This window comes from Vicugna pacos, chromosome 21, assembly GCF_048564905.1.
Source record: "Vicugna pacos chromosome 21, VicPac4, whole genome shotgun sequence".
NCBI lineage: Eukaryota > Metazoa > Chordata > Mammalia > Artiodactyla > Camelidae > Vicugna > Vicugna pacos.
In genome coordinates, this window is record NC_133007.1 from 15,016,408 (window position 1) to 15,030,215 (window position 13,808).

The 13,808-nt window shown below is 38.4% G+C and overlaps 2 protein-coding genes across 8 annotated transcripts in view; one reads left to right on the forward strand and one right to left on the reverse strand.

The window, feature by feature from the left end:
- Positions 1 to 4,819, reverse strand: part of FIRRM (FIGNL1 interacting regulator of recombination and mitosis) — a 39,273-nt gene extending 34,454 nt beyond the window's left edge. For 2 of the 3 annotated variants that reach the window (XM_072946143.1, XM_072946147.1), the window contains exons 1-3: positions 4,655 to 4,819; positions 1,740 to 1,779; positions 463 to 551 (exon numbers count right to left, since the gene is read on the reverse strand). In XM_072946143.1, the coding sequence (XP_072802244.1) occupies positions 463 to 551; positions 1,740 to 1,779; positions 4,655 to 4,765 (240 nt within the window). In that variant the 5' untranslated portion in view covers positions 4,766 to 4,819. Of the gene's footprint in view, positions 1 to 462; positions 552 to 1,735; positions 1,780 to 4,654 lie in introns of all 3 variants that reach the window. The other variant, XM_072946144.1, reaches the window with a different exon arrangement.
- Positions 4,820 to 4,877: 58 nt separating this feature from the next.
- Positions 4,878 to 7,362, forward strand: METTL18 (methyltransferase 18, RPL3 N3(tau)-histidine). 5 transcript variants are annotated; one of them, XM_015245077.3, is made up of 2 exons: positions 4,878 to 5,219; positions 5,982 to 7,362. In XM_015245077.3, exon 2 carries the CDS (start codon positions 6,192 to 6,194, stop codon positions 7,314 to 7,316), a length of 1,125 nt encoding a protein of 374 aa, XP_015100563.2. In that variant the 5' UTR covers positions 4,878 to 5,219; positions 5,982 to 6,191; the 3' UTR covers positions 7,317 to 7,362. The 5 variants fall into 5 exon arrangements, with proteins under 5 accessions (XP_015100563.2, XP_031544606.2, XP_006211164.2 ...); XM_031688746.2 differs by having other exon boundaries at positions 4,878 to 5,204; XM_006211102.4 differs by having other exon boundaries at positions 4,878 to 5,091.
- The last annotated feature ends 6,446 nt before the right edge of the window (positions 7,363 to 13,808 follow it).

Consider the following 13,808-nt stretch of genomic DNA (forward strand, 5'->3'; position numbering starts at 1 on the left):
ATGTTTTTTCTTCAGTTATTTAATTTTACCAATATTTCAGTCTTTTTTTATTCTAAGACTTCTTTAATAAATTTTGGCTCCATTTTTCCAGACAATGAGGTTTAACAGTTATCAATAAACTCTGCAGAGAAGATACAAAAAGACAACTAATTTCATTACTCACCCCAAATTTTCAATGAATGGCTTTAAAATACAAGAGTATTTAAAATTAGCTACAAATAATATAAATTCAACTAGTATAAGATCTATGCTCTCTGAAAATATATTTTTAATCACCTAATGATCACATTAACAACATCATATTCTCACATGAGATCAATTCTTAACTACTTTATTTGTATTTCAAATATGTGATACATTAAGGAAAAAAGGGCTTCGATTAAAAATAAATGGTAAAGCTGAGGCAAGATTTTAACACCCTTTATAACATATAGACTGGTTGAGATAACAATAATACTATACCTTTGGCAGTACTTGTGAAAAGAAAGTCTGTTCCAATGTCAGGTGGTTCATATGAGGTAAAAACATTTCTACGATAATTTTCAGAATTTCTATAAAGCAAAACAATAACATTTTGTAGCAATATTAAGTCACATCAGCCAACAAAGATCACTACCTCTTCCCAAATGTGGGAACATGTAAGTACTACCAACCTAAAGCTTTGTACAGTTTCAAAATGCCATAGTCTATCCAGAGAAACTATTAAGAATTAAATAAAATAACAGCTCCCCCCTAAAAAAACCCCAAACAACCTGTATGTCCAGCAACTAAGGATCCGTCAACGGATGTGGGTACATCTACTGAAAGGATCTGCTATCATTAAATGATTGTTAGAGATTGTGTAAAACCATGATTAACTGTTCACAATACTTTAAGGTAAAATGAAAAAGGTTACAAACAGGATAATTTCAATCTTAATATATATAAACATGTATATACAAAGAATAACAGACAGGCTGGCAGGGATATACAGAATCAAGATGAGAATGTTCTATGACAAAATCTTAACTATTTCAGATTAATGATTGTTTTATTATCTTTTCTGTTTTTCTGCATGTTACAAATTTTCTATGACAAATTTGTGTAACTCTTATACTCAGGATAAACAATAATTGTTACCTAAAAAAAATTAGGCCCCACAGGCAGTACAGAGGTTCAAGATTATAAACAAATATTCCATAACCAAGTGAAACGTAAATAGAAAAAAAACTCAAAATATAAGTAAAGGATGTAGGCTAGTCTTCATTCTCTACCTCTTCTCCTAAGTCATGTCAAATAAGATGAATGAAAATAGAGGAAGGTGAGAAAGTCCACTTTTCCAAACAATGCATCTGTTATGCCTCAACAATCAGCTTTTATAACTTAGACAGTATTTTCTAATTGACACTAAATATATTAAGAGGCTGAAAGTTATTAAGTAGACTGCAAATTTTGTTTTATATAGGTCTAACCAGTTTAAAATTTAAAATTTACTAACTAACATTTAAAATTTACAGTGGGCTTATACACATGTTATCAAACAGAAGACTTCTGGTATCTATCTGAAACGGAATTTAAAACTTTAAGAACTTTAACTTGAAGTGATTTGGTCATTTTAAGTAACAGAAGATTACAAAGGCTGTAAAATCCCAACAGGAAGAATAAACTTAAAAGTGGAATACAAAACTGTAATTGAGATACGCGGGACTCAGGCCTTAATGTCATCAAAGTAATCATACAATCAAGATAATCTTACTTACGAATATGCTCAATCCAACCGTCAGAATTCTGATACATAGAGTAAAACAAAAATTAAGGAAGATACTCCTATTACAATAATAGGATAGTCACTGCTGATAACAGGTTTTAAAAGGCCCCTTCTTGAAACGTTTAAGCAACGATCAGTAAGAGGTTGAAATGAGACTCAAATCACTGGCTTAATTTTGCTTTTAAAAACTTAAATGTTTATTAGGTAGATGAACAATATAATGAAACTAAGGAAATACTTTCAAAACTGCTCAAGGATAAACTTATCTTTTCAAACTATATGTAGTTGTGACGTATTTCTAATAGATAAGAAATAGTCTTATAATAATCTATGGATCTCCAGTTTCTGAAATAATCTTCCTTCTCAGCACTCCTGTAGTACTTTATCTGCACCTGTCTTAAGTCACTGATCACTTCCCATCTTCCTTTCAGATTACTTGCACACTTGTCTTACCACCTTCTCAGACTGAAACTCTTCTGCACATAGCTTACAAATATGCGATAATTATCGTATGTTCACTACAAAAGTTAACAGTAATCACATTATAAACTATACACCTTTATACCATCAAGAATAATTGTTAGAAATGCTTTACTATAAAAATAATATAAGAATTATAAAATAATGTATCCATAAGAAAAATGAACATACCATAACCTCATCACAGTAACACAAGAAATGACTCTTCTGAAATCATACTTTGCATACACCTATTTTACGTAAAGCAATCAAAATGAAGTATAGTCATTAATTCATTTTAGTTCGGTAGGGTAGAATGTGCCTCACGGAAAAATTTCAGTAAAACCTCTTCCAAAATTAAACATAAGTTATGATTATAACGTTAACAAGACTGGAAAACAACATGTAAAATGCAAAACATGAAAATAATTACGTTAGGGTGATGGGATTGTGGATTTATTGAAAACTTCTTTCATTTGTTGAAGTGTTAAACATAAAACCAAAAGCTGAAAAAAAATTATCTAATGAGACTTCTAGGCAGTCTTAAAACATGACAATATTTTCCAGCCGTTTACTGAATGCGTACTATGTGCTAGGCACTATTCCAGGTGCTGGAGACAATGCAGTGAAAACGAAATTCCTGCCTTGATAAACTTTAGGGTATTTTGAGGGGGAAAAAAAAAAAAAGAAAAAAGAAAGTAAACAAGATAATTTCTATTAACAGTAACACTGCTCTTTTGAAAACTGAACAGGGCAATGTGATAAGTATGAGAGACTGGGTTTGGGGGAACCAGCTAAGACTGAGGGCTCTGAAAAGGGCCCCCTAAGGAAGTGACATATGAGCTGAGATGTGAATAATGAGACATGCAAAAGGCTAGCAGAGTAACAAACAAGGCTGAAGGATCAGCAAGCAGGAAGATCTTGAGGTAGGTGAGCTTCCTGTATGGACAGAACATAGTGAGTTAGGTAGGACAGAAGGACGACGCTGAGAACATGAGGAGTCTTGAAAGAAAAGGTTAGCCTGTATTCCTAATTTAAGAAGCCACCGGAGGGTGGTTTAAAAAGGAAATGACATGGCATCTTTCATTCTGAACGTTTTTTGTAGAATGGATTATAGAACGATGAGTAGAAGCAAGGGAACCGTTAATTAGCCCAGCTGAGAGGTTATGGGGGTTTGAAATAGTGTGGTAGTAATAGGGATGGAGTTGGATTCAAGATAGTTTGAAGTCAGAAACAACAGAACTTGCTGACTGGAAATTAGAGAAAGGACTGAAGGTTTTGGCTTGTGAAGTCATTTAGATGAAAAAAACTGGGGAAGAACAGGCTGGCATTCTCCTGAATTTCGAGATGCAAAACCAGGTAGGAATGTTGACTTTCAATTACTGAAATCCCCCTGTAGGCTTGAGGGGAAAAAGAGGAACGGTATTCCGTATCTTTGTTCTGCCAAAGCCTAACGCCTGCCAGGTACCTATTATGTACCTAGGAAATGTTTTTGAAGACGAGAATGGCTGTTTCCCACGTCAAAATCCTCAAGGACAGCAATTCTGTATCTGCACTGCGACTAAGAAAGGGCTTTGGTACCTAAGTGGGATTTTGCCAACCCCCAGGTGAATGATTTCAAGGCAACAGTAATGGTTACATGTGGCGTCAGCTGTAAATTATTTGTGCAGTGTTCGGACTCTCTCAAGTGAAAGTCATTTTTTCTTTTCAGTGATTTTATGTTGAAAGTGTGCTCAAAAATGTAAAAAAAAAAAAAGGAAAAAAATTACCTTTTAACATGAAAGGCTAGGACTCCAAGCACATATACAACCAAAAAGGGATTTGACTATTAAGAAATTGTCTGCACCTGGACACCGGAGGCATTAACTACCTCAAACCCAGCAAACAGCCAATTACCAAAGGAAGCAACGCCTTCTCACCAGCTATGAACAAAAAGCGACCCGAAAACAGATGCAGAACATTTACACTGAATTTTTTTTTTTACCAACTTAGCACCATGGAAGAACTACGTATTTGACTCTCACAATCGTGAGGAAGGTAATCCTATTTACCACCCATTTTAGTGATTAAGAGCTCAGAATATCCCGCTCTCTACTTCATCCAGAGTCGGCTCACAAGTCTGAGCAGCACAAGTCTGAGTCCCTGCCCGAACTCCCGTTCCCCCCATGCAAAAATATTCGCATTTGAGAAAACGCCACATCCACCGCCAAAACCACAGCGCAGAACACCTCTACGAGCACTTCCAACGCCAAAGCCAGGCACGCCTTGGGTCTCGGCACCCACGGCTCTCTCGCTCTCCCCTCATTCCCTCGCTTATCAACGGACAGGAGAGGGTTGAGGACGCAGGAACACAACAGGGCCCGGAGGTGGGGGGTGTGTTGAGACTCAGAAGAAAGGGTGAGGCCCGCCCCACACACCTCTCTAGGTGGAAGCGACTATGAAGGATATAAGGAGACGAGGCAGGACGGACGGCAGCTCCCGGCGGCATAGCTCCTCCGGCCAGCTACTTATTTCTTCCAGGGGAACCGCGCTCGCTGGGACCGCGCGTTCCTGAGACATGCTTTCGCCCAGGAGCAAAGCTTCCAAACACTCCCGCCACGGCCAAGACCGGAAACTCCCACAGTCCCGGCAGGCCTTGCGAGCTCCCCGCCCGCATCAAAACCATAGAGAGGAAGCTGGCCGCTTTCCTCAGTGAGCCGGGCCCCTACGCTGCTAGGCAGAAAGCCGGGCTTGTCTGGCCCGCGGAGGACTCGACTCGCTGGTGCGCGCTTTCCGTCTGGAAGGTCTGGCTGGCTGAGGACGCGCGGTCACCTGGGGACCTGCGGAGCGGTGAGCATCTCCAGGTCTGGATCATTGTCAGCTTCGCCTTGAGACGCTCTGGGGAGGTGAGAGCCGGAAGTCCCCAGATTTGCTACCCTCAGTCCGATGAGATTACATATCTGAGGTCGGGTTTGATCTGGGATCTACATCCGGAAATGACTCCAAGCCCCGCGTTACGGTAGGGTAGAAACAGGTGCGTTCCTTTCCACTCAGCTGTGTTGGCCCTACTTTGTACATCACGTGTGATGGGGATAAAGACCCCACCTGCCAGAGTTGCTGTGCAAATTGAAGCAGGTGGTCTATATTAAGTATTTAGCACCGTGGATACAAAGAATCTCGGTAAATTTGATGTCATTTTCTAGGGGCCTCTCCAAACGGTTCAGTGCCTCTATGTTGTGTCAAATTAATCTTTACTTGTTACTCCAAAGTTACCCGACTCCCGTACACTTAGGGCTGCTGGTCTCCACTAAATGTTGTAGTGAGGTGCCCTGAATGAATTTGCGCACTCCAGGGCAGAACGGTGCCTGTTTTTAAAGGGATACTCATTTACCAAAATCCAATCTTGAAGTCATTTTAGTTGAAACAATGACAGACTGAAGTGAAGGAATTCTGGCAGTTTAGGTGGTAAATATGTTTAGGCAGAGTCACAACAGATGAAAGACACTGAGTAGCGAGGCTTGTCATCTCCTGCCTGATAATTTAGGACTTGATGTTATTTCTCGTTGTTGCTGCTGTTGTTGTTTTGTTTGCTTGTTTTTAAAAGTTCGTTTCCTTCTCCAACTTTTGAACCCTGAAGGGTGTCTGTATTTCCAAGTATCTTTATCTCCCTCTCCCTCCACAGCTTTTATAGAGAAGGCAGCTGTTGGTGGTAGGAGGGTGAGGACTGTTTAATATTACATTTTAGTGAAATGTGTCGTTTTGCTTTTTAATAACCATTTTCTGTTTTTTTATTCAGAGCTACACTGAAAGAAGAGCAAAGGCCTCTAAAAAGTCATTCGGAAACATCTTTAAGTATTTGTAACTGTGTATATGCAGCTAAAGAGAAATTGACTTCCAACAAAACTAACTGAATAATCGAAGCAGGTTTATGTGTGCATCATCAATTCTATCCAGAAGTTGAAGAATCTTCCTTTGAGTTTAAGGATTGTGTGCATTTAATAAGAGAATGACTTTTCAATTTAATTTCAATATAGAAGATCATCTGGAAAATGAATTAACACCCCATGGAGGTGGAGCTTTGGCTCTGGATTCCTCAAAAGAGTCTTCGGTCTCAGAAAGAGAAAAAGGTAAACATAGGGACAAAAAATGTTCTACAGAACAGTTCGACTTGCCTCAGGATCATTTGTGGGAACATAAGTCAAAGGAAAATGCAGCTCTGTCTCAAGACACAGACATCTCAGTCAATACAGCTAACAGTTCGAGTAACTTGGAGCCACGTGAAAACTCTCAGCTCTGCTTGAGAGTTGCCAAAGAGCATGCTATACCTAAGGATTTAAAGAAAGTTTTAGAAAATAAAGTCATAGAAACATTACCAGGTCTCCAGCATGTTAACATATCAGTGGTGAAAACCAACTTGTTGAAAGAGAACTTCCCTGGAGAAAACATCATTTCGAAAAGCTTTTCTTCTCACTCTGATCTGATTACAGGCGTTTATGAAGGAGGCTTAAAAATCTGGGAATGTACCTTTGATCTCCTGGCATATTTTACAAAGGCCAAAGAGAAATTTGCTGGGAAAAAAGTATTGGATCTTGGTTGTGGGTCCGGGTTGCTGGGTATAATTGCATTCAAGGGAGGAGCCAAAGAAATTCATTTTCAGGATTATAACAGTATGGTAATTGATGAAGTAACATTACCTAATGTAGTGGCCAACGCCACTTGGGAAGATGAAGAAAATGATATAAGCGAACCAGATGTGAAAAGATGCAGGAAATCAAAAGCAGCACAAGAACTACGTAAATGCCAGTTCTTTTCTGGGGAGTGGTCTGAGTTTTGTAAGCTTGTACTAAGCAGTGAAAAAATCTTTGAAAAATATGATCTCATTCTCACCTCAGAAACCATTTATAATCCAGATTATTATGGTCCTTTGCACCAAACATTCCTTAGACTGTTAGATAAAAATGGACGGGTGCTTTTGGCCAGCAAAGCACATTATTTCGGTGTGGGTGGAGGTATTCATCTCTTTCAGAAGTTTGTAGAAGAAAAGAACGTATTTGAGACTAGAACACTCGAAATAATTGATGAAGGGCTAAAGAGATTCCTAATTGAAATGACTTTTAAGTACCCCAGTTAATGTCTAATGAATGTCCTAAGTGAAATAAACAATAACCAAAACCTTGTTTTGAATGTTTGATTTCTGCTTTGTTACTATTTTTTTCTGAAATTATGATATTTGTGTAGTTTTGTTTATCCAAGTAGGGGAACAGCTGTATTAGCAACATTGTGCTTGAGATTGAGAAAATCATGTCCCTGGGCATTTGAAAAGAACTCCTAGAAAATCATTTTATGAGAAAGTTTTCTGCTCACCACCTTTGACATATAAATTTGTTCCCAGGAATATCTGCCGTTTTTTTATCTCAAGTTAGAATTTCTTCCCAGATTTTGTTAGTTTCTGTTCACGTGAATTGCCTGGTCCATCACCATGCTGTCAGTTCTAAAGGCATACATATGCTTCCCTAAATGGTACCAAGCCCAAATATTGGATTGAAGGCCTTAGGTAGCTAAGGAGAAGTTTTTGTTTTGTTTTATTTTTATATTCATTTATCTTGTATGATAATAATTAGAATGCTGAGCAGTTGAATTCACACTGAGATGGAGAAAATAAAGGGCAGTCATTATAGAGAGTATAGAAGTGAAACAAAACTTACAGTTCTTGTAGCCAAGTAAGTAGGAGGCCCAAGGGTCTTGGTAGGAGGAAAAAGAATAGGAAATGGAGAATTCCAGATTCTGGAAAGTATAGACTCTTCACTATTTAAACAGGGAAGAGAAGGGGAGAAAAAGTTTTTTGATTCTAGTGCAGAAATGTTCACACTTAACATAAAATTGGGATCTGCCTCCTTACCTATAACTATTGTGCAACTGGCAATATTTTTTCTTTTTTGGAGGAACCTGAAATAATTGTATGACTTGGATTCCACGAAATGTGATATTTACTGGACATTCGTTAACTAGGCACTTTGTATAGTATTTTGCTTAATATTTAAAACCTAATAAGGTGTATATCATCCCCATTTTAATAATGATCATAAAGAGCTGACAGTTTTCAGCATTTACTATATGCAGGATAAAAGACATTTACATATACTAACATTTAATAGTCATAAAAGCCCTGAATTAAGTTATAATTACTATCTCCTTTTCATAGATAAAGAAATCAAGACTCAAGAAAGTTAGTAATTTGATCCCAATCATATTCCTCACATTCAGAACCAGAATCTAAACTGAAATCTTCTAAAAAGCTGTACTCTTTTCACCACCCCAGTGATCTTACAATGCCTGTTTTTCATCACAAATATTTGTTAGCACCTTTATTATTCTGAAATGAAAGTCCTAGTTAAAGAAACTTATTTACACACATCATTAAAAATTATATGAATTATACATAATCCCTAATGTGTATATATATATCATAATCTGTATATGATATATATATATATATATATAAAGCTATAATATGAAGAAAGTCATTTATAATCAGATACTTTGTATTCCATCAGGTAAAAGCACAGGTGTAGTACTGAGAAGACATGTAGTAGTCAGATGCTTGTACCTAGGATATTATTACTGGAAATGTCATAGCTACATTTCCAGACCCACCCACTAGATAAGGTAGAATGGCCCAGACAGCAGGTTTGACTAACTGAGCAGGTACAAAGCATTGAATAGAGTCCCATGACAATAGTCAGTATTAATGATTTTGAAAAAAAATAGGTATCTCTCAATTCTCCAAGATGAATTAGACATCCAAAAAGGTGTTATCCAGGAGGTCTATCCAGGAGCAGAAGAGACAGGTCCTGACCAGGAGCTGAGGGCACAATTTCAGCCCAGAGGGAGGGAATCAAAACAAGCCCAGTCCTGGGACCTAGATAATCCTGGGCATTAAAGATGATTCTGGAGGTAGCAGACAGCCCAACAGGGACACAGCTTCCCAAGATAGCTGGCAGCAAAAGAGACTTGTAATAAAATCATGGATAAAAATCCAGGAGAAAGATACGCAGTACACTTTCTCATGTAAATAGTTTAATCATTTGAAGAAGCATATATGTCAAGACAATGAGCTTTGGAGTCCAATACTTGGGATAAAATTCAGTTTCCCCATCTGGAAAACAGGGTTTATAAGAGTATCTCCCTAACAGAGTTCTTAACAAAAATAATATTGAGTATCTATCATGGTTCCTTCCACATGGTTCCTATGTATACATGGAAATTAATATGTCCATGAATTCTCTTAATATTTTGGGCATCCTGTTTTATCAAACAGGAAGCCTTATTTACTTTTGTTAAAAATTGGGTTTGTGACTTTACAGTTTACAAATCCCAGTTCAGAACTTGGAGAAAAAGTAGATTTCAGATCTTTCATTGCCTAGCGCCAACCCCTATTCTCTCCCTCTACACACCCTCCTCTCCCAAGGGAAAAGTGCACATTCAAAATCACCATCATAATTTGGGTGCAGCCCAGCAGAGAAGGTTCTCTGTACCATAAAGGAATTCTTTAGTGCAGCCCAAGGATGCAGCTTCGAGTCAACGAGGATGGTTGGGGGAAGCCACATTATATTTATCACCACTAGATAGCCTCTCACAATTCCGTTTGCTGTTTCCTTAAGGAATTAAAAGTGAACTCAGATAACCCTTAAAAGTAGATGCATCATCTATACAGGAAGTTTGTCAAAGGGAAGTGATTTTTCAGGAGAAGGATTCATACTCTATTTGAAAGAAACCATAAAAATTACAATAATAGCAAAACAGCTTGGTAACCCAAGTATTGCTAAAGACTGTGGGGCGTTTTAACCTTCACAGAATGGAATAGGTGGCCAATAGTTACGACCTTTAAAAATGTAACAAAGGGGATGCTGTAGTTACATTTTTCCACTGCTTATAGACTAACAGGATGGAAAGAAGTTACTGTGAAGTCTTGCCTCTGGCAATATATATCTGAAGCCTTTGCCACAGAATCAGATGCACCCAGTCTCATGGAACTCCAAGTGCCCCAGCCATGCTGCTGCTGGGCTGTGTAGTGCCTTTGTGCAAAGAAAAAGACACTGTCCTCCAGTCAGATTCAGCCCCATGTTAGAGAACACAATGGAGCAGGTAGAACGGGGCCGATTCAGCTCCATTTGTCCCCTCAGCTCTTCCTAGTAGCCCTCTACTTTCGTCCTACAAACTTCCACAACTCCTGACTCATAAGATATTGGAAAATAGGCCATAAACTGATGAACCGCACAAGAACCAGGTGACCCCCCCCACAGAACACAGAAAGTGGGGGCTGTCAGGGACCCTTCGTTTTTTCTCAAGGTGATTTACAGCCTCTCTGTTGGGGGCAAGCAGCAGGGTGAGGTGGAATAAGGTCTTAGAGATCTCACGTGCAGCAGGTGGACGCAAAGGCAACAGCTGAACTGGGGGATGAGTCACAGAGATGAGTATTCCCGGTGACCTTCCTCTTCACTCTGGACACTGCGGCGAAGGTTATCAACACGCGTGCTGAGGGCAGATGGCTACCAAGACCTGCCCCTAATCCCAGTCTTAGAGGTTCTTTATCTGTCCCAGCTGGACCGCAGCAGCACAATCCTGTAAGCCTCCCGACATACCCAGTTAGCCACATGGCATGTGTGTAGTAGCTCCAGCAATTTCCCCAGCCTACTCTGAAATCTCCAACGGGTCCTCACCAGTGAGTTTCAACCCCTGGTCCCAATATGATGAACAACAATCATTCAACCAACCCAGCCATCTTTCAGATCTGCGCCTACTGGGAAGTCAACGCCTCAGCACGTGCTGGCCACAGACCCACCCATCCTGAGAAAATGATTTAGTCAAAGAAACAAATGGAAACATTTATTGTCCTCATTCTGTTCATGGAAATCTGAGGTAGGAAAGGTCAAGGCTTGACCACATTCTTTATGTATGTCTAAAATGTCCTAGAACTCAAAACTCTTCTAGATCTCTGCTCTTCCAGGCTGAATTATTTCTGGTGAATCTCTATACACTTGATTCTGAACTTGTTCTAAATAGCGTGAAAAATAGTGTTTGGGGTGGTGGGGGCATTTTTTTAGAGGAGACTTTGTGTGAAAAGGTAGAATAAAGCCTAGAAACTCAAAACGCACCAGTGGGTCACTGGCACGCCACATTCTCATTAACCAGTTTCTATGCCAGCTTTTTTATTGCCATCGCTTTCTCGCCCTCTGCGATTAAAGAATCTTCAGAGGGAGCTACGTTTTCAGTGATTTGCTTTTCTTCCCTGAACTTTCCACAAATTAAACTCTGTTTCCTGTTTGCTTTGCTGTTTTCAAGCTTCTCCAAGATTTTTACAATAAGAACCCCAAAGGTTCTCTCTTCTAAGGAAGATACCTCAGAGAAACATTTTCTAGGAAGAGCAGCACACGTTTCTAACACTCTGAAATTTTAGTACCTTTAACAAGAAATGTGTTCAAGCTTTTATCTGAAACACTAAAGATTTTAATCTTTAATGTATTTTAAATAGTTCTCATTTTCCCAGAGTAGGAAAAAGATCTTATTCTGTAAACTTCCCCCCAAATACTTCAGAAACTCTTCTGTCCTGTCTCCTATAGTCCTGCCATTTGGCATAAAGAGAAATAACCCTAGAGTCAAAATCATTAGACATTTTTATATCTCTGGTAATTTTAGTTTCCTAAATTCTATTATCATCATATAAACATTTTACCTAGTTCCTTAAAAAATAAAAGACACAGCCAAATGTCAGAGCCTGAATGTAAATTACTCTACCCATAATTGGTCTAAAGAGGCATCTTGGCTAAATTCATTCCTAAGTATTTTATTCTTTCTGATGCAACTGTAAATGGGATTGTTTTCTTAATTTCTCTTCCCAATAGTTCATTGCTTAAAAAAAAAACAAGACAAATAAACAAACAAAACAATACTCAGAGGTGCAGAGGACAGATTGGTGGTTGCCAGAGAGGAAGGGGGTTGGCGGGTGGGTGAAATGCACGAAGCAGATTAAGAGGTACAAACTTCCAGTTACAAAATAAATAAGTTGTGGGGAGGTAATGTACAGCATGGGGACTATAGCCAATAATACTGCATTTCAAATTTGAAAGTTGCTAAGAAAGTAAATCTTATATGTTCTCATTGCTAGAAAAACTTTTTGTAACTGTGTGGTGACAGATGGTAACTGGACTTATTGTGGTGATCATTTCACAATGTATACTAGTATCGAGTCACACCTGAAACTAATATAGTGTATGTCAATTATACTTCAATTAAAAAAGACATCTTGACACAGCAAAGGAAACCATAAGTAAAAGAAAATGACAACCTACAGAATGGAAGAAAATTTTTGCAAATGATGAAACTGGCAAAGGCTTGATCTCCAGAATATATAAGCAGCTCACACGATTTAATAAGAAAAAAACAAACAACCCAATCCAAAAATGGGCAGAAGACCTAAACAAACAATTCTCCAAGGAAGACATACAAATGATCAATAGGCACATGAAAAAATGCTCAATATCACTAATTATCAGAGAAATGCAAATCAAAACTACAATGAGATATCACCTCACATCAGTCAGAATGGCCATCATTCAAAAGTCCACAAATGTCAAATGCTGGAGAGGCTGTGGAGAAAAGGGAACCCTCCTACACTGCTGGTGGGAATGCAGTTTGGTGCAGCCACTGTGGAAAATAGTATGGAGATTTCGCAAAAGACTAGGAATAGACTTACCATATGACCCAGGAATCCCACTCCTGGGCATATATCCAGAAGGAATCCTACTTCAAAAAGACACTTGCACCCCAATGTTCATAGTAGCACTATTTACAATAGCCAAGACATGGAAACAGCCTAAATGTCCATCAACAGATGACTGGATAGAGAAGTGGTATATTTATACAATGAAATACTATTCAGCCATAAAAATGACAACATAACGCCATTTGCAGCAACATGCATGTCCCTGGAGAATGTCATTCTAAGTGAAATAAGCCAGAAAGAGAAAGGAAAATACCATATGAGATCACTCATAAATGGAATCTAAAAAAAAGAAAAAGAACATAAAAACAAAACAGAAACAGACTCATAGACATAGAATACAAACTTGTGGTTGCCAAGGGGTTGGGCGGTTGGAAGGGACAGACTGGGATTTCAAAATTTGTAGATACTGACAGGCATATGCAGAATAGATAAACAAGATTATACTGTATAGCACAGGGAAATACATACAAGATCTTGTGGTAGCTCACAGTGGGAAAAAATGTGACAATGAATATATGTATGTTCATGTATAACTAAAAAATTGTGCTCTATACTGGAATTTGACACAACATTGTAAAATGACTATAACTCAATAAAAAATGTGAAAAAAAAAGACATCTGGATGGGCCCGCTGTTTAGTCATATATAAACATGCACGTAAAGTTTTTACCTCTCAGGAGTCTTACAGTAAAAGGAAGAATTGAGCTCCTCCTAGGAGCCACTTCCAGGTGCCATTCCCTTCAGGTTTAATTTTTTCCAATCCTTGCAAATCAAACAGAATTCTGCTCTACTTTTAAGTCCAAATGCATTCTCATTCCAACAAGAATTCATCAAGTACTT

Excerpts from the sequence above, each read along its gene's own strand:
- METTL18 (XM_015245077.3), top strand. The coding sequence starts at position 6,192 with ATGACTTTTCAATTTAATTTCAATATAGAAGATCATCTGGAAAATGAA.